The 19,917-nt window shown below is 47.1% G+C and overlaps 1 protein-coding gene across 1 annotated transcript in view; it reads right to left on the reverse strand.

Moving 5' to 3' along the window:
• The window catches only part of ANK1 (ankyrin 1), a 184,857-nt gene extending 168,669 nt beyond the window's left edge, over window positions 1–16,188 (reverse strand). The window contains 1 exon segment of the mRNA XM_035119972.2: window positions 16,043–16,188. Coding sequence (XP_034975863.1) covers window positions 16,043–16,168 — 126 coding nt within the window. The 5' untranslated portion in view covers window positions 16,169–16,188.
• Between the last annotated feature and the right edge of the window lie 3,729 nt (window positions 16,189–19,917).

A 19,917-nucleotide genomic window follows, 5' to 3' on the forward strand; every position in this document is an offset into this window, starting at 1 on the left:
AAAATTTTCTCCCACACCCATTGCCTCCAGATTTTTTCCCATAAATTTCCATGAGATATTGTCGAACGCCTTCTCGGCGTCGACAAAAATTAAGGCAGCTTGTATATCGATTCTTCTATCTAGATATTCAATTACATCAATCACAGTTCTTACATTATTTCTCATTTGGCGCCCAGGCAGAAATCCCGATTGATCTTTATGTATAGTTTCATTCAGTACCTTTTTCCACCTGTTTGCCAGAATATCTGTGTAGATCTTATAGTCCGTGTTAAGCAGCGAAATAGGACGATAGTTTTTAACATTCATCAAATCAGTATCTCCTTTTGGGATCAGTGTAATAAAGGCACTTTTCCAAGAATTCGGAATCTCCCCCCTTCTAAAAATATCATTCATTAGTTTCAGCAAAGTTGGAGTTAATTGTTCTGACAATTCTTTATAAAATTTTGCTGAAAGGCCGTCAGGCCCTGGGGCCTTTCCTACCTTTAGCCTTACAATTGCTTCAAGAAGTTCTTTCATTTCAATAGGTTCATTTAGATATTGCCTTTGACCTTCTGATATTTTTTCCAGCATATGAGATTTTAAATACTTTTCTATGTCCTCCTCTGCCTCATTGCCCTTTTGATATAAATCTTTGTAAAACTTCTGAAATTCTTTTCTGATTTCTTTGGGGTTTTCAGTGATCTTACCACATTTCATTATTTTATTCACAGTATTTTGTTTTTGTTGTTTTTTAAGTTGCCAAGCTAGAAGTTTACCACTCTTGTTGGCATATTCGAAATTTCTTTGCTTTAACCATTTCAATTTCCACTCAAGCTCCTGACTTACAAGCATTGAGTATTGTGTTTGCAATGTTACAATGTTTTGCTTTATCTGAGAATCTCCCGGCTTGCTAACTAGCATTTTTTTCATTTTCTTTCAACTGTTGCATTATTTCTAGTTTTTTCTTTTCTCTTTCCCTTTTCTTAATACTGCTTTGCTGAATTAGAAAACCCCTTGCGACCGCTTTTCCCGCGTCCCACACGATATTCAGATCTGTTCCTTTGTCTAAATTTAAGTCCAGGTGTTGTCTTATCATTTCTCTCGCTTTCTCCACCACAGTTTGATCGTTAAATAAACTTTCGTTCATACTCCATCTATAAGATGTCTCTTCTCTTTTTAGTTCTAAATATATAGGATTATGGTCGGAGAGGGTTCTTGGCTGAATTTCTATTTTGTGTATTTTTGGTATCAGTTCTTTTGACACCCATATGTGGTCTATTCTCCCTGCACTCTGATTTGAATTGGAGTAGTAAGTAAATTCTTTTACATTAGGATGTTTATACCTCCAAATGTCAATCAAACCCATATTTTCTACCATCCTAAAGAAACTTTTGGGTAGCTTCCCTTCAAACATATCTTTACTTCTAGCAGTTCTGTCCAGTTCTGGGGACACCACGCCATTACAATCGCCCATCAAAATTATTTTTTGATCCACATACTCTTGTAGGTTTTCCTCCATTTTTTTTATAGAATTCTGCTTTCCTTTGATTGGGAGCATAGACTCCTATAATCAATATTTTCTCCCCTAACACTGTTATTTGAACAGCTATGACTCTTCCCTCATCATCTTTGTAAATCAAACTGGGTTCGTATTTCTCCTTTATATATAAGACCACACCTCTCTTTTTTCACATCCAATGTTGCAAAATCTAAGCCTAATTTTTTATTAACAAGAATTCTTTTGTGATTTTTTTGAGATATGAATTTCCTGTAAACAAATAATATCTAGTTTTTGTTTTCCTAATACATATTCAAATTTGTTCCTTTTGCTTTTACTATTCAAACCATTAATGTTCCAAGACTGTATTTTCAATGCCATATTTTTTATTCAGTTAATATCAATATTATGTTTGTTTTCCTTCTTATTTGTTTGATTATTATACTTCGTTTTCCTTATCCTTATTATCTTCTGTTTCTAATTCTCTGTCTATGTCCTCGTCTTCTAGTTCTTCCTCTCCACTCTTTCCCCCTGCATCCTCTTCCTCTCCTCCAGTTGCCCCTTCTTCCTCCTTTCTTACCCATCCTAACATTTCCTTGTATTTCCTTCTAAATTTTTCTATGTCAAGAGAGCTTTTAGGTGTGAATCTCTTCCCTTTGAAGTAAAATGAGATCCCTTCTAAGATCTCCCATCTAAAGCTAATTTCATTTTTCCTTAAAACTCCAACAATTTCACGATATTTTTCTCTCTTATGAAGGATTCTATTTGGGATCTCTTTAAACACAATAATCTCTCTCCCTTCTATAACCAATTTTTTTACAAAGCTCTGACTTAGGATGGCATTTCTTAGATCCATAGAGTTAAACATCACCAAACAATCCCCCCGGCAACTTCTTGGCTTTCACTTTGGGGGACTTCACCTTAATTCTAAATGCATTCAGAATTTTTGCCTCTACTTCCTCTTTGTTCAAACCCAACCAATTAGCAATCTCTACACATAACTTTTCTCTAATATTCTCATTTGCTTCTTCCTTTATCCCCCTAAATTTTAGGTTCATTTGTTTCTGTCTTTGTTCCAAAAAGGCTAAATTGTCCAGGATGTCTTCCTTCATCTTATCTAATTTTTCTATTTCTCCTTTAACCCACTCTGTTTCTTTCTTGTTTTCTCTTATCTCTTTTTGAACCTTTTTAGTGGTCTCTTCCACTGTCTTTGTTTTCACTGATAGGTCTTTAATCTGTTGAGACATTTCCTCCACCACCTGCTCAAACTTTTGATCAATAGAACTTTGCATCTCCACTAATCTCTTTTCTATGTTCTGCTCACTTTGTCTGATTTCTTTTTTAATCTCTCCTAAAAACCCTTCCCAATCCTTGACTTCTTTGCCCTCCTCCTGCTTAGATCCCCTTCTTTCTCCAGGGGTTGCTGCTTTTGCGCCTCTCATCTTGGTTTTTTAACTAACTTCCTGTGTATTTTCTAGGAAGGAGAGGTTTTAAAGTTTTAGGTGCAATTATTCCTATTGCCACCAGGGGTCACTACCCTCTATCTATTGTACACCTCTACCTATTGTACACCTCTACTCTTATTTCCTCTGTCTGGACCAATTAGTCCGTATCTTTTTCTTTTTCTTCCCCCCCCCCTGTTACTCTTATCAAGACTATTGCCCTAGACAGAATTTTGAGTAACCATATAACTCTACCATATAGCACTATTCTAACTTTGTTACCCACACTCTACACTTGGTAAAGATGCAGTTATTACATATAATATCAATAATACAAATGTTCCCCCCCCCAGTCGCTTTTTCCTTGCAGTAGTTTGTATCTTTTCCAAGTCTCTTTCTGTCGTCCTCCTTCTCAGTCTTCTTTCTCTGTATCTCTGTTTCCTTCCCCTTCCTCTCAGCACACAGTCTCTTTTAACGCACAGTCCCTCTTTAGCGCACAGTCCCTTTTAACGCAGTCAGGTCTTTCTATTACCGTAACTTTGTTGCCATTTTCAGTGAGCAGTTTTTCTTTTTTAACAAAGTTCCAAGCCCACTGCCTTGAAGGCAGACAGTGAGCCTCACACAAAAGGCAGATAAGCGGAGTCCAGACGATAAACCTCACACAAGAGGCAAACAAGCAGAGTCGAGGGAGGGTTCTTTTAAGTCAACAAAATAGAGGCAAAGGAAAGGGGAGTTCACGCTTCTCCCTTAAAGTTCTTCTACACGCCTCAGCATATGAAGTGATTGTTAATCTCGGTGGGGTTTTGAAAACCACCACCAAATCCTTTCCACTTTAAAGTAACCCTCAGTCTTTCAGTCCTTTTCAGTCCTTTCGGACCTCTTTTTTATTTATTTATTTATTTATTTAGATGCCGATTAAACGGTGTCAACTCAATTATCATCAGTTTCTTCAGTTCATGAACCGCAATCTTTTTTCCAAACACCCCCAAGGTTCTCCATAAGCTCCAAACCTTCTGGAAGCTGCTTTTCCTCACACCCTCAGCTTAGTGGGGTGGGTTCACCAGCAACGACGTTTACAAAGCTCCAGATTGTCACAAAGTCTTTGGGGGTAAGTTGTATAGAAATATCGATACTCACACTCCTCAGGTAAGTTCTATTCCTTCGTTTTCTACAACACCACGCCGAGCGCCATTTTCCAAGCCAGCACGATGTAAAGTCCCCTTTTCACGCCCCACCACTTCTCACCGCTGTGACACAGATGATAATAAGCCGACCAGGCTGTTTAAGCTGTCTCTCTTATGGCACAGCTTTTTTAACTTCACAGAGGCAAGCTGCTTACATCAGGAGCTTGAGACTGCGAAGTACGGAGTCGGAGATACTCCCCCCTCGCGCCCGCCGCTCAATCCCTCCCCGGTCTTTACAAGAAAGCCGAAAGGAGGGAGAGCAGCCAAGGGTGCCGCTGGGAACCCCGAACTTCAGGGTAATCCCCCCTGAAGCGACCGGGTCCGCTTAGTCCTAGCAGGACCCCTAAATCCTCCGTATTTCTCGGAACCTCCCGCTGAGAGAGCGTTCCGCACTCCACACGATGGCCGCCGCTCACCGGAAGTATATTGGTGGGCATTGAACTTGCTTAGCACAGGCAAGGCCTGGGCAAGCCAGCTACCCAAGAGCAGCACAGCACACCAGCCAAGGCAGCCATGCCAGGGGCAGCCATGCCAGGGGCAGCGCTTGCCCTCCTACTTGAGCCAGCACAACTCATCAAGGGGCATATGGATAGCAGCACAGACCAGACTCCCCCTCCTCCGTCACCTTGGTCAGCTATAGCGCAGCCTTCCCCAACCTGGCTCACAGAAATGTTAAGTGTGGGGCTGCCCTTAAAGCATAGCTGCCAAGTTATCCCTTTTTTACAGGGATTTTCCCTTATGCTGAATAGGCTTCCTCACGAGAAAAGGGAAAACTTGGCAGCTATGCCTTAAAGACAGCTCAGAAACTTCATCGGGTCCAAATGCAGTGGCCAAATTATTGGCCAGGGTTGCTTTAAAAACTCATGTAACCCCACTTCTCAAGCAGCTTCATCAGTTGCCAGCACATTTCCAAACCCAATTTAAAGTGCTCACATTAGCACCATAGCTGCCAAGTTTTCCCTTTTCTCGCGAGGAAGCCTATTCAGCATAAGGGAAAATCCCTTTAAAAAAGGGATAACTTGGCAGCTATGATTAGCACCCCAAGCCCTCAATGACTTAGGCCCCCTGTACTTAACAGTCTCCTTCCCTACAGACCCCCACCCCCACCCCCGAGTAGGAAGATCAACAGAGGGAGAGCTCTTGGCAGTTCCAACTCCCTCAGAAGTTTTTTTGGGGGGAGGGGTGGCCCAGGAGAGGACATTCTCTGTGGAGCCCCTAAGTTGTGGAATGCCCTCCCCACAGAGGTGCATCTGGATTCTCCACAGCTTCTGGAGAATGCTGAAGACACGTCTCTTTGCCACCTTTGACACCCGAGATGTGTGTTTTCGGGACCCATCCTGTTCTTGTGAATGTGATAAATATTATAACTATTTTGAATTCTCAAATTGTTATAGCCCACCTTGGGACCTTATTGGTGAAGGGCATGTCATAAATTTCAATAAATATAGTAATAGTAATAATAACAACACATTTCCCCTATCCTTCCCTCTTCTTCTGCTATTCTCTCTGAAGAAAGCAGTTTGTCCTGTCTGCTACTGGATCCATGTACCAAAGTCCTCTCATTCTGCAATGATGGAGTCTGGGGTGCGGTGTTTCAGGGTGAAAGAGGGGGAAGTGGGGAGCAGAATTCATCTCATGTGCCTCTACACATACACTAAACTATGGTGCCTGTGGAATCTACTAGGTTTCCCCCTCAGAATTGCAAGATCCACCAAGCAGAGCCAGGTGCAAGCCACACCCAGGAAGAAATAGGGAATTCTGAGCCCAGGACTCTGAGGTGAGCTCACCGTCTTTCCATTCAAAAACTCATCTGCCAGTAACTCCAAGCTGCTCTCCTTTCCACAGTATAATCTGCACCACATAAGAGAGCAGGGAGTCATTGTATTGCTGCCATTGTTAAAGAAACTGGGAGCCAGAAACCCTTATTGATCTGCTGTGAATCTCCTGGTAGGTCCAGATTTAACTTCTGCCCACACCTGCACTAAATGCACAAAGAACCCCACTGAGCGCCCCCCCCCAGCCCCCACACCTGCCCCCACACCAGTGCTGCCCCCACACTCACATTGCCAAGGAGCAATACACGTTGCCCTCCATGCAGCAGGGTCCTGACCCCCCTGGAGTGCCCAACATCTGCAAGGACACCACCAAATGCGCATGGGCAATATTTCCCACACATTCCCCTTGAATGCACATGTGCTGGGGGGGGGGAGAAGGCCAATGCAGCAATGTCAGGGGGGAGGCACAGCCGGCCCCCTGCCGCACCTCGTGCATTTAGCATGTGCATGGAGTCACGCACAAGGAGGGTTTGGCGACACAGAAACAACTTTTGCTATGCTCTTCTATTAAACGAGGCGTGTAACTATCATACCAACTTAACTTCAAAGCTTCAAAGAAGAAAAATTGCTCCCATTGTATGGCTTGGGCAGCCGGAGCAGGTCATGCAAATTACTCAGTTGCAAAAAATAAATGGAGGAGTTGGCCAGGGTTCATAAAAATGTTGCTGATTCACAAGGAAATTCTGTTCCTCCTGCATTTTCCATGACTCTTGGGACTTGTCTGGTGCCTTAATAGCTTCACTGCCATTCTTTCAAAGCCCTCGGATGGCTCTGCCCACCAGCTGCCTCACTTTAACACACAAAAGATGGGCTTCCAGCCAGGTGCATGATCCAGCTCTTGTCAAGGTGGGGAGGGGGGGGGAAGTGCCATGGACCTCATGTAAATAAGAAGAGCAGAGGGCAAGGGGACTTGTGCCATGGACTCAAGTCTCTGGACATGCAGGAGAGAAGGTGGGTCAAGTAACACTGATAAATGTGCAAAGTGCTCGTTCCAGGAGTGGCACAAGCAAGCAATGCAGCAACTGCATGGTGCCCTAGCCGTCTCCAGGTGTGTTGCGCTACAACTCCAATCAGGTGGGTGCCAGGTTGGAGACATCTGGTCTATTCTGGCTGAGTGGGAAGGCTCTTTAAGCCAGGCATCCCCAAACTGCGGCCCTCCAGATGTTTTGGCCTACAACTCCCATGATCCCTAGCTAACAGGACCAGTGGTCAGGGATGATGGGAATTGTAGTCCAAAACATCTGGAGGGCCGAAGTTTGGGGGTGCCTCCTCTAAGGGCTCGGGGAGCAGATCATGCCCAGCCAGGCTACCTGTACCACAGATGCCAAACACTGAACCTGGGAGCTTCTGCATGCAAAGCACAGTCTCTATGACTATCAGTTTCAGAAGCAGTCTACCTTTGAATACCAGCTGTTTGGAAGGAAGCAACAGGCGAGAGCTGTTTCTTTATGCTCTACTTCAGGGATTACTAGAAGCACCTTGCTGGCTAAACAGAAATCTGGATGAGAAGGAAGAGCCTCAGCTCAGAGGTGGGGCCTGTGCTCTGCATACAGAAGGTCCCAGGCTCAATCTGCAATGGCATTTCCAGGCAGGGCTGGCTGGGAGACCCCTGCCTGAAACCCTGGAGAGAGGTGGCCAGGCTGTGAGGACAATACTGAATGAGATGGACCCCTGGAGTTCAGCAGGAGGCTGCTTCCTCTCTTCTATGGACCCACAGTCCAGGAATCTACCTAGGTAATTATGTTCTTATAGGTACACTTACAAGTCAGAACCCTCCTGATCATGGGAGTCAGGGGATTCCCAAGAGCCAACCCCAGATCATTACCTACTAGTAAAGGTAAAGGGGCCCCTGGCCATCAGGTCCAGTCGTGTCCGACTCTGGGGTTGCGGTGCTCATCTCATTCTATAGGCCGAGACAGCTTCCGCAGACAGCTTCCGTGTCATGTGGCCAGCATGACAAAGCCACTTCTGGCGAACCAGAGCAGCGCACAGAAACGCTGTTTACCTTCCTGCCGGAGCAGTCCCTATTTATCTACTTGCACTTTGATGTGCTTTCGAACTGCTAGGTGGGCAGGAGCTGGGACCAAGCAATGGGAGCTCACCCTGTTGCAGGGATTTGAACTGCCGACCTTCTGATCAGCAAGCCCTAGACTCTGTGGTTTAACCCACAGCGCCACCTGGGTCCCTCATTACCTACTATATCATTACCTACTATATGCCTATAAAGTCTCTAACATTTCCTCAGCCTGGGGAATGAATCTCAACAGCAAGGCAAAAGGGGGAGGGGGCGACCTGCTGTTGCTCCAGACATTGCAGGGCTCCAGCTCCCAGAATTCCTGACCATTGGCCTATCTAGCTGGGGCTGATGGGAGCTGGAGTTCCCCCCCTTGCCCTACGGGAATACTTGTTCTCTCTCTGCCTGTTCCCTTGCCATCTGCCTCTATGACACCCCCTCTGTGCCAGGTACTCTTCATTTGATGGCACCTGAGCCTGGGCATGACTCAGGCCTGGGCAACTAGCAAGTTTTAGCTTCAACTAAGGTGGCCAAAGCAACACGAAAATTAAGGGGGAGAGAGATCAGGAAGCAGATTGCACCTCTCCATAGGAATGGCCTGTGCCTCTTTATTTAGCACAGACTGTGCCAGCCCTAGGGACCTCCAGATATTCTTGGACTACAACTCCCATCAGCCCCAGCCAGCATGGCCAATCATCAGGGGTGGTGGGAGTTGTAGTGTAGTTTGGCTCTGCTGCCTGTGGCTGGAGGAAGTGGTAGCCCAACAATGCCAGGAGGGTGCGAGAAGCCTGATTTGGCATATCTCACTGCACACATCACCAAAAGACTGACCTTGCCTTCTTCTGCCCAACCCCCTGGAAGCCAGACTAAAATAACTGTCTCAGAAACTCTTCTGGGTTCTAATCTGCTGGGAATAATTTATTCTGTGCCAGGGGAACCCTGTGCTCTGCTTCGCCTTCAGAATGCCCTCTGGCAAGGCAACCTTGTCATCCCATTTTTTACCAGCATCACCCCTTCCAGCTGCTCATGATTTCAATAGGGCTTCTTGATAACAATGTTTTATTGCCAATGCCAGTAGCTATAAGTTGAACCCACAGAGAGATCTGCTCTCTCTCCCGAAGCTCTCTGGAACCCATGACATGGATTTAATTCCTACAAATGGGCCGGGGGGGGGTTGGACTCCACATGCTGCCTCTGACTGCGTTGCAGCCCATCTCCAGAGAGTTGCTGGCCTAGTTAGGAGTCACCTGAGTGCCCAGGATTTGCAACACATCTCAAACACCAAAGGCCACGCCAACTCTCACAGCCACTTATTAGTGCTTAACGTGCAGAAGGAAAACAGGCCTCTTCCCCTGCAGATCTGTTGCTGAATGAGTGGAGAACTTTCTTGGCCTGATTTTTATCTGCTCTCTCCTGGGGACCAACTTTGGCAGATGGGCGGGACCACCACCTGTCAGTCACCAGTCATAATGTCAGGACCAAGCAACCAAGCAGCTTGTTCCAAAGGAGTTGTGGACTAGCCCACCTGCCAACAGATGCATTTAGCCATTTGCAGCATACTGGTAGCCTAAATGGGAGGAAAACAGACCACCCCTCTTCCAACTTACAGAAGTTTCCCTCTCTGGGTACCACAGACCCCTGGCAGCACCAAGTTCCAGGACAAACACTACGGGGTCAGTTTTCTCAATAAGAATACTGCTTTTGAGATTTATGGGATTTCTGTGTGACAGGAGTCATCTTCAAAACAGCATCAGCCCAGATCAAACAGAATACACTTGACAGCTGCAAAACTGCAGGTTTCTTTTCCCCAAACCAGTGGTCAGAATTAGCCAGGCAGGTACCAGGTGCATTTTGCCATACCTGGGAATCTTTGGGTCTTAACTGTTTTCACACACTAATGCCACATCTTGTAGAATTCTATCAGTTACATTTTATCTGCACAATCAGAATGAATTTCAGGAACCAAAGTACTTTTTCTGTGCAGCCTGAGCAGGAGTAGTGAACAATGTTATAGCTAATTGTCTCAGCTTGTCTTCACTTACCCCAGCCCACTGCCCTGCTCACAGTTGTGAAGAATATCCCTATGTTATGAATGGTCACTATTAAGAAAAACAGGTTGGAATAGGCCACACACACACACACACACACACACACACACACACACACACACGGTCCCTGAATGAAGTGTCCCTGAACTGAAAATGGATATTGGGTCTTCTGATGGAGGTAAGAACCTGCTTAGCCACAAACAAGCACAGAACCTGAAATCAGAACTCTTGTAATCGTAGGTCTCCTAGGGTTGCTTTTGGGTGTGTGGAAGACCATTGCCCTTTCTTTCTCCAGTTTCCAGAACAATGGAGCTACCCGTGAGAAGCAGGATTTCTCTCACATTCACACAGCTCCAGGCTGACTTGTTCCCATTCTGCAGAGGAGCCCACAGGTCAAAGCAAGTCAACTGGCCCAGAAGCACAGAGAGTGCCCAGCGGCCCACTCACTCCAACAAGGATTAGAAGAGAACTGAAGTCTTGGGAGCCTCTGCCTCCTCTCTGAGCTACACCTGTTTGGGAAACTGAAGTCTCTTAAAGGGCCAGCCCTCTGCCTGGAGACGGACGCTTGTCCTGTGCTCTGTAGCCTCCTGCCTGGTATGATCCCAGTGAACACAGTAGGATGCACCTGGTTCCCCAGTGCAAGGCACTTAGGAGAGTTCTATGGAAGCAGGTTCACAGGGTGATCCTGGCTGCCAGCCTCGGGTTCAGTGGCCCCCTAACCACCAGCCCAGTCCTTGCCAGTGACATGGCAGCCTCCAGTTGGATGCCCTGGTCACTGCTGGACTCCAGAATCATGAAACAGATTGCAGTCGACTTACTTTGACTCACATTGATCCTACTCCCAGCAGCTTCTGGCCTTTGTCTCTTAATTATGGAGCAGGTGGAATGTTTTAATCCTCCCTTTAAAAAAAATTGTTTATATACTGAAAGTCATTTCGAGTTACCTTGGTAAAAAAAAAAATCAACATATTTAATTACCGTAATAATGAAGGCTGTGCAATTACAATGACCAGAACTGTTTTAAATTCACTTCCAATACATGCTGGAAATGACCCTGTCCACTCACACGTCCGTTTTTTATTTTTTTCAGTTGACATGTCAACACTGAGAGCCAGTGTGGTGTAGTAGTTAAGAGCGGTAGACTCGTAATCTGGGGAACTGGGTTCGTGTCTCTGCTCCTCCACATGCAGCTGCTGGGTGACCTTGGGCTAGTCACACTTTTGAAGTCTCTCAGCCCCACTCACCTCACAGAGTGTTTGTTGTGGGGGAGGAAGGGAAGGGAGAATGTTAGCCGCTTTGAGACTCCTTCGGGTAGTGATAAAGCGGGATATCAAATCCAAACTCTTCTCTTCTTCTATCTTCTCAGTACCGGGTTAAATAATTTCTCCTTTGCCCAGATATCCTAAATAGGATGGATTTGATTTTTCACTGTCACCTTATGATTGCTTATACTTTGCTTTTATCATATTTTATTACTGATATTATTGTACCCACTGCCCTAGAGAACAGTTTAGACATTTTAAAAATAAATAATTCCAAGCCACTGGCTTCAGCAAGTCTGATGTAGTGAAAGTCCTTAATTATGATTCACAGCCTCCTGCAGAAAAGTAAGTTGAGCCCAGAATAAAGTTTGTAACTTGAGCATGTAGCAACACAATCATATGAACAAAAACACACACATGCACACACAAAATGACTGAAACACTGGTTGTGCAAATCAACCTTTAATCAACAGAATAAATGCAGCTCTTAGAAGCTACCCACCTGGTAGTCATGGTGGTTAGAGCCAACAGTCTGTCTAACTATGCTTAATATGCACTAGAAACCAGGCTTTTAGTGTTGCAGCTCCAGCCCTCTGGAATCAGTTACCAACTGAAATTAGGCAAGTGCCTAGTGATCTAGATGCCTATTGGAGACATTTGCATTTAAGAAGGCTTTCCCTGAAGTGTGACCCAGTCATTTTAGGGAATACAGTAATTATTGAAATGGGTTTACTGCTTTTAGTTCACTGCATTTTGAATCTTTTTAAAATTTTTATCTCATTTTATTGTACACCACTTTGGTAACTTTCAGTTGTGAAAGTTTACATATCTGCAAATAAATAAAATAAAAATAAATATTGCCTACTCCAACCAGCAACTCACCAGCTGTTTATGCGAAGCTCACATGCAGTAGCATCTGGCCAATTCTTTCAGCCAACAAATGCATCTGACCATGGAAGCTCTATTTAGATACCATGGCTAAAATCAGCTATTCTAGACCAGTCCTCCTATATGTCATTTAAATTTCTCTTCTGTTCATCAATTTACTTAGGTGAGTTGTAAAACAATGGAAGTCTTCCCCAGCACATCTGCTTTCTCTACACTATTCCCAATCTGTTAATGAAAAAGTGTGGCCTTTCTTAACGGTTCTTTTTCTACACCTGCATCAACTGTATGTATGGAACACTGCCCAGAAGAGTAGTGGGATGCTGTGCTCCCTTCCCTCTTAAGACTTATAGAACAAAATGGAAAAGAAGGAACTGTGTAACAGTGATTGGCGCAGAAAGAATATTGGGAAATTAGTCACTGGAACTCATAGCAACAAGACAGAAGCAAAGACAAAAACTTCAAAGAACCCAGAAGCTGGCTGGAGTCAAATAAGCTTTGCTATGGCCCTCCAAAACCCTGCCTCCGTACCAAGGCATTGTTTGTCAATAAACATAAGCAAGGAATAGATCCTGACTTGTGTCAGGGCTGTGAGGTAGTGGCCTCAGGTAAGTGGTTGGATGTCATGAAAGGGCAGCAAAATTTTAGAAATTTATATTAGATATATGAAATAAGAAGGTGGTGATGGTGATGGTGGTCCTGCTGAGAGGCACTTGTAGGATGTTCTGCCTCAAGTTGCTAAAGCAGCCTGTCCCGCCTTAAGACCTTGATCTGCACCTTGATCTGGTTGGTGGGGAGAAACAAGCTGCAATTCTGCCTCAGGCAGCAAAGTGTCCTGGGCAAACCCTGACCTCAATCCTCAGGGAGAGCATTGATCCACTGAGCTAGGACTGCCAACACCGACCGGTTTTCAGGCAGGGCACCTTCCAAGCCCTATCTGGAGAGTGCATGGATTAAACCTGGGGCCACTGCAGGCAGCGCAGGTGCTCAGCGCTTGCTGACCTATGGCCTTTCTTATGTGTGATGCCCAAGAATGGAGATCAGGATGCAGATCTTCTTTCCCATGTTTTCGTATTCTATTTTGCATTAAAGACCAATTTGTGTGTCTGGTTTAAGTCAGAAGACTCAAGCCAGCCAAGTCAGCATGTTGCATAGGCTGCTAATACTAAATATAGCATAACGTGAATATACAGTATGGCAAGAGGATATAAATTGACATTCATGTTCCTATATTATGTATGATTTATAACCTAAAAAAAATAAAACCTGAAAACTGACTAATGTGCTCCAACCCAAATGGCGCAAAAATGAAGAAAATAGTACATTTGTTTCCACAACATTAACCCTCTGAATAAACTAACTAAGCTAATCTGCAGCATCCAAAAGGGCTTTCTGTGTGCACCTGTTTGCCTGAATTTGGCAAGGCCGTTTTAGGGGATTGTTTTTGATCTAGACCAAATTTTTGTTCTGGATTTTTGTACCTCCAGGCTGGATGGGTTTTATTAATTTAATGCTGGCTTTTATTATTTATTTCTAAATGTAAGATTGCATTGGATTTAATCACATATGCTTGCTTCAAGATGACTTTTTGTCCCTAAAAGTGACATTGAAATATTTTAAATAAAATAAAATAAAGAGAGGACCAGGCTGAATAAAGGAGCCCAGACTGAGAAAATGTACTCACTACCCTTTACTGGCAGGATGAACTACTTAACCAAGATGTTTCACATTTTCTCAGGCAGCACCTGATTGCCAGAGGAAGTCTATAATGCAATACTGCAGAGGATGGATAAAATGGTTTTTTGTCTTCAAAACATGCACACACACATGGATGCAAACACACATATAACCTGATTTCCCACTGCTTGGCTATTTGCCACTGACTGTGTGAACAAACTCCTTTAAAAGCACACATGAGATGGTAATGAAAGTTCTGTGGGTGGTTTTTGGCTGCGAGGACCATTCTATTTGCAAAAAGGCTACTTGATGTTGCATGCCTCAAGTGTTAAGCATGAATGAAAGAACTGGGTGAAATGAGGTTCCAGGCCCTCTAGACTCCAAAACATTGGACCTAGTGAAACAAAGAAAACCAACTGTAACCTTTCTCCCTTTCTGTGTGTATGCTCCATGCAAAGACTTCCAGGCAACTCTCTTCTGGGTTCAGCATGATACTTGCATGTGGGCTTACATTTCAGTTGGACACACATATATTGGTCATTGCCTGTACAACTACAAAACTGCTGCTAGCATATAGGGCTTGTTTTATTCATAGCCTGTTTGCCCCCACACACCCATTAGCCATTTGCAATGTATCACCAGGTAGAAAGAGACTGATTTCTTTGCCATTAAAAAAATAAGTCTGTTTGCCTGTGTAAGGTTCTGACTCCCCATAGGTGACCAGGAGACTGTGTATATAGAAACTTGCTATAATACAGCTTGTTCGCACAAACTATCCTCATAGACTTGTGATGCATATAAGCACTGAATTCAAAGCCCTGTCTTCAACCAGAGTATTTCATTCTTAAAGTAACTTTGATAGATTCCTACTATGATCAAAATGAGATAGCTGTGTTGACCCACAATGCCAAAAATCAGTGTGATTTAAAATACTTTTAATAAGATTCAACCAGTATTCACACAATGGGATGCAAGCTTCGGATTCCACAAAATTCTTCCTCTTCCTGGATGATCTCAGAAAGAGGGGGGGGGGTGGATGTTTCCCAGCAAAGATAAGACCATCTTAAGACTGAAACAAATTTCAGGCAAACATTGCATCCTCCTTTTCCCCACATCCACTCTCTTCAGGCCAAGGAACAATTCTGTGCAACTCAAAAGTTCATGCTTTGCAAGGGCCAGGCTAAGGCATCAGCTGGAAATTCAAATGGCATCAGCCTCACATACTAATTAGCATGGATCATAATCCACCAGGAATCTGAAAGGAACAGGAGCAGCTCCATCTAACTTAGATTGTCTAGACCCCTACAATGGAGTGGAGTCCGACACCATTTGGAGAGGCACAGGCACTAGTCTCCCCAGTTCCCACCCCTGGACTAGAGAGTCCTTCAGAACGAATGAGCGGAACAGCAACAACAACATCATCCAGCACGGGCAAAATGGACCAAAGGCAGGACGAGTCCTGAACCACTGCAAAAAGAACTACCGTGAACGGTACCCAAGCACCTTGTCTCTGGCCAAATAGCTGCTTTATGGTTCCTGGGACCTGGTCCCCTCCTTCTCCCCTCAGCCCCCGCCAGCTGGAGGGCACCAAGCTGAGGGAGGCTGGCCTAGTCCGCCTGCAACCTCACAAGTCCGGCTTCAGGGTCCCTGGAAAGGAAAGAAGGAGCCGCAGGAGCTGCAGCGCAGGCCCCGCGCTTGGCGGGAGATGGGGACTTTTAAGCTTTGGGTATCTTCGGTCACTGGCCAGACTAGAGGCAACAGAAGGCTAGATATTCGGACAGGCGGGTGGCGGGCGGAGAGGTCCCCACCACTGCAGCCCCTCTTCTACCCCAGCCAAGACCTTCCCGGCCCCGGGGACTCCACTGTCCGGCGCGCCTGGAAACTCCAGCGCGGCCAGGGAGAGGAGTCGGATCAAAAACCAGTGCGCGCTCGGCGACGCCTGATCCCAACGCCGGAAAACACCGCCACGCCAAAGAAACTTGCCCGGGAGAAGCTACTCACAACGGGCTGGAGGAAGAGGAGGACGCCCCGGCCCATCCCCAGAGCGGAGACCCATCCAATTCCGCGCGCACCCGGGACCTGCAGGAGGGGATTCCACCTGCCCCAACCCTCCCGCCACGTGCCGCCCCTCCAGCGCGGAGGGCTGGAGCCGAGAGGGGGAGCGCGGAGCCTGCCCTCGCCCTCGCCCCCGCCCCGCGCGCACCCGGGCTCTGCGCACCTTTTTCTTGCGGTCCCGGGAGCGGTTCCTGCGCTTGCGGTTGGACTCCTCCTTCTCCTTCTGCTCCTGCAAGGCCTGCGCCTCGATGTCTTTGATCTTCTTGAGCTGCTTGGCCGCCTGAGCCATGGCGAGCAGCCGCAGCACAAGCCCCGCACGCGGCCCGCGCCACCAGGACGGCCCCGAGACGACGCCGACGACGCGGCCACTGCAGTCCCGCCGCCCCGCGTCCGATCAGCTGCGCTGCTGCGGCGGCGGGGCCACACTTCACCTGCGGCCGCGCGGGAGGGGAAGCGGCGCGGCGCCGGCGGCCGGAGGAGAGGCTACTGCGGCGTCGGCGGCCGCGGCGCGCAGGGACTTCCGGAGGCTAGGGGCAAGGCGGCCCGGGCGCGGAGGATGGCGCGCAGCGGGGCGCGAGGGCGCAGGGCGCGCCTTCCGGGCTGGGCGCGCTCCTGCCCTTAGGCTTCAGTGCGCGCTTCCTGGCGGCCCGCTCGGCGAGGTGGCCCCCGGCATGCCGGCTCCGGCGAGGCGGCGGCTTACGACGGGCCACCTGCGCAGGCGAAGCGAGGCGGGCTTGGGGGCAGGTAGGGGGCCTCCGCCTCCGCCGCTGCAGCTGTGGGGTTGCTGCCGCCGCCGCCGCCGCCGCTGCTGCTGCTGCGGTGGCGCGTCTGCCCGGCTCAGATGCTCCCCGCGCGGCCACTAACCGCTCAGCAGCGGCGGGAGGGGGCGGCGAGATGGGATCGGAATCGATGCAGATGCGGCTCTGCCTGGGCTAAGCAGGGGACGGCTCCTGCCCACCACCGCCCATCCACCTGACAGGGGCTCTCTCTGTGCTCGCCGCAGGGGGGAGAGGAGGAAGTCTCCCCCCTCAGCTGCCCGCCCCCTAAGCATCTCTTTTCAATGAATGGGCTCAACTCTGGAACATCGTGAAGGAAAGAGGGGGTCCCTGAGCAGGTACAGAGTTACGTTTCCTTCCACTGGCAGGTCTGCGGGTCAGACTCAGGGCCCCTGAGCAGAGTTCTGCTGCTTTCAACAGGCAAGGCTGTGGGCAGAGAGCCCCCTGGCAGAGCTTTCAGATTATAGAGGGGATGGAATCCTAAAAGGCATGCCTGTTTTGTTTTTCTTTTGTAGAAACTTAGAGGTGTCCAGAAGCCGCAGTCAGGAAAGACCCCAAATGCCTTGCATAGTATTCCAGTTCCTCCCTAGGAAGGGAAACTCTTCTCTGTGTGTGAACAGGGCACTGGGCACATGATCCAAGGCCAAACCCAGTTGGGCGACAGGGAGCGGGGAGGAGAGCAGCAATACAAGGGGAGCTCGTTTCAGACAGTGGCTTTGGTCCTTGGCACACGTTACTCAGCAGGACTTGTTTGTGAGTTGAAATGCATCAGACTGGGCTGCATCAGCGTGCCATGACCCAGGAAATCACACCAGAGCTCACCTGGATGATGCAACAAGCAGCTGTTCCATTATCCTCAGCACCTGCCTTGCAACACGGGGGTAATAAATGCTGGTGCTTAGCTCAGAGAGATGGTGTTGTAGGATTGCTGAGATTGCATGTGTGAACTAGTTGCACTCTGGGAAAGCACTGTAAAACTGCTATTGTAAGGAAAGGTATGGCTTTCAGGGCCTGGCTTTCTGGTTCAAATTTAACATCAGCAGGAGCAGTCCAAGACATTGAGTCTACCTTCTACTGAGACTGTTGCCCCATCTGGCTCAGTATTGTCTGCACTGACTGGAAAAGAGTCCCCAGGGTTCCAGAGAAGGGGTCTTTCTCAGCCCCACCTGGAGATGCTGCAGGTTGCGCCTAATACCTTCTGAAGGCCCAACAGATGCTCTGCCACTGAGCCCCTTCCCATGGCCTTACTCCCACACCCTCAAATCAATGTGTGTGGTGCCCAAGCCTAACCACACTGGTACCTAACACATTTCCCCTCTCCCTGGAAGTAAAATTGGAGCAACATTAAATAGCTAACCATTTGCTACCCTTTCATGACTAAAATCAGCTGTCTCTCTTTGCCTAGTAGTCAGACTGGCCATCTTACAGGGTGTTTGATCAACAAAGCCAACCGTTTCTCTTCCCTTCACAAACCAGACTGGAATCCATTGCCCCATCACTCCAGAGGTGGGGAGGAATCTGGGTGATGCAGGACTGAATGGGCCATTGACTGGATACAGCAGGCTCTTCTGATGCAAGAAAGGATGGTGGGAGTTGTAGTCCAGCAACATCTGGAGGGCCACAGGTGTCCCATTCCAGGTGTACACAATACTGAGCTAGACAGATCAATGGTCTGCAGCTTCCTGCCTTGCTGTGCCAGTCTGTGCAAGTCGTTTGCCCACCAAGCTAAACAAAAACCACATACATATCCTAGCTTCCTCGGACTGCCAAAATAGGCTGGAAGGTTAAAAGCAACTGGGAGGTGGGGGGGCAGCTATTTATGGGATGTAATCCACTGGGAGCAGTCAAATACAACATTCCTTGTTTTGCTAGAGTGGACATGGAAGGGAATGTTTGGTCCAGCCAGTCGAAACTCCCTGTTCCTCCTGGCCTGGAGCATCCTTCCTTGCATGTGACTAGTGGGTGGGTGTGACCTTTCCAGACCTGGTAAAAGGCCAAGGCATGCTGCCACTCTCTCTCTCTTTTCCATCTTCTTTTCGTCCTGCGAACTTCCTGGAATGAGCTGCTGGCTGCCAGCCAAGCAGTTCCCCAGGTCATCTATCTTATGGGGTAAACCTGTTTGTATGGGAATGTTAGGGATGTGGATTAGGATATATTATTAGATAGATCCTATCCAAGCTTGTGTTAGCAAGCTTCCAATATCAGCAGAGTGACATTCCCCTTTTGTGCGCAGCAAAGCATGTGCGTTAGATTCGCTAGAATCTCTATAACAATATTACACTTTATAGTTCAATATTACACTTCCTGGCAAAGGTCCCCTTTGTCCCTCTTAAAAGAAATACACAACACAGTGTTTATAAAATAAGATAGAGTTTACTTACAGTTTCATCCTGAGTTACAGCATAATCTCAGAAAGGCAGGCTTGCTTAGAAAAGTTACAAGTACATATATATCTAGAGACTACTTAGTAAAGTAAGACTCCATTTGGTCTCACTCTTGGCTGCAGGCCTAGAGTGAGAACCATGCTAACTAGAGATTCCCTGAAGATGTGTTCCCATCGAAGGAGGAAGTAGCTAAGAGAGAGAGTGATTGCAGGCTAGGGCTTTTGTCTAATCCAACTCATTTGCATGTCTGAGGGAACAGGAACTGACCTGTAGTCAGGTGTCCCTCCAGGTGAGTTCCTGTTAGTGGACACTCTAGGAACTGTTGTGACTTGTCTGCCCCAGTGTTCCATCCCACAAACCCCTTCTCAGGCAATTCACAACATTCATTACATACAAAACAAAACATAAGCAACTTTATTCAACCACCCAAGAGTCCCAGCTTGACACGCAGGTTCTGGAAACTCTGTCTTGGCAGGGGTTTTGTTAGGATGTCTGCTGTCATCTCCGATGTGCAGCAGTACGACAGTTCGACAAGTCCATCTTGTATCATCTGGCGAACGTAGTGGTACCTGACCCCAATGTGTTTTGAGCGTGCTAGGAACTTCTCATTCTGCGCTAGCTTTAGACAGCTTTGGTTGTCCTCCAGCAGGCTTATAGGTTCCTTTCTCTCCACGCCAAAGTCTGTTAGGAGTTGGTTCAGCCAGGAAATCTCTCTGCACGCTTCTGTAGCCGCAACATATTCCGATTCTGTAGACGATAAAGCTATACATTTCTGTTTATAACTGCCCCATGTGATAGCTCCGCCCCCATACATAAAGACATGCCCGCTTGTGGATTTATAATCAGAATTGTCACCCGCCCAGTCAGCATCAGTGTAC

This window comes from Zootoca vivipara, chromosome 6, assembly GCF_963506605.1.
Source record: "Zootoca vivipara chromosome 6, rZooViv1.1, whole genome shotgun sequence".
NCBI lineage: Eukaryota > Metazoa > Chordata > Lepidosauria > Squamata > Lacertidae > Zootoca > Zootoca vivipara.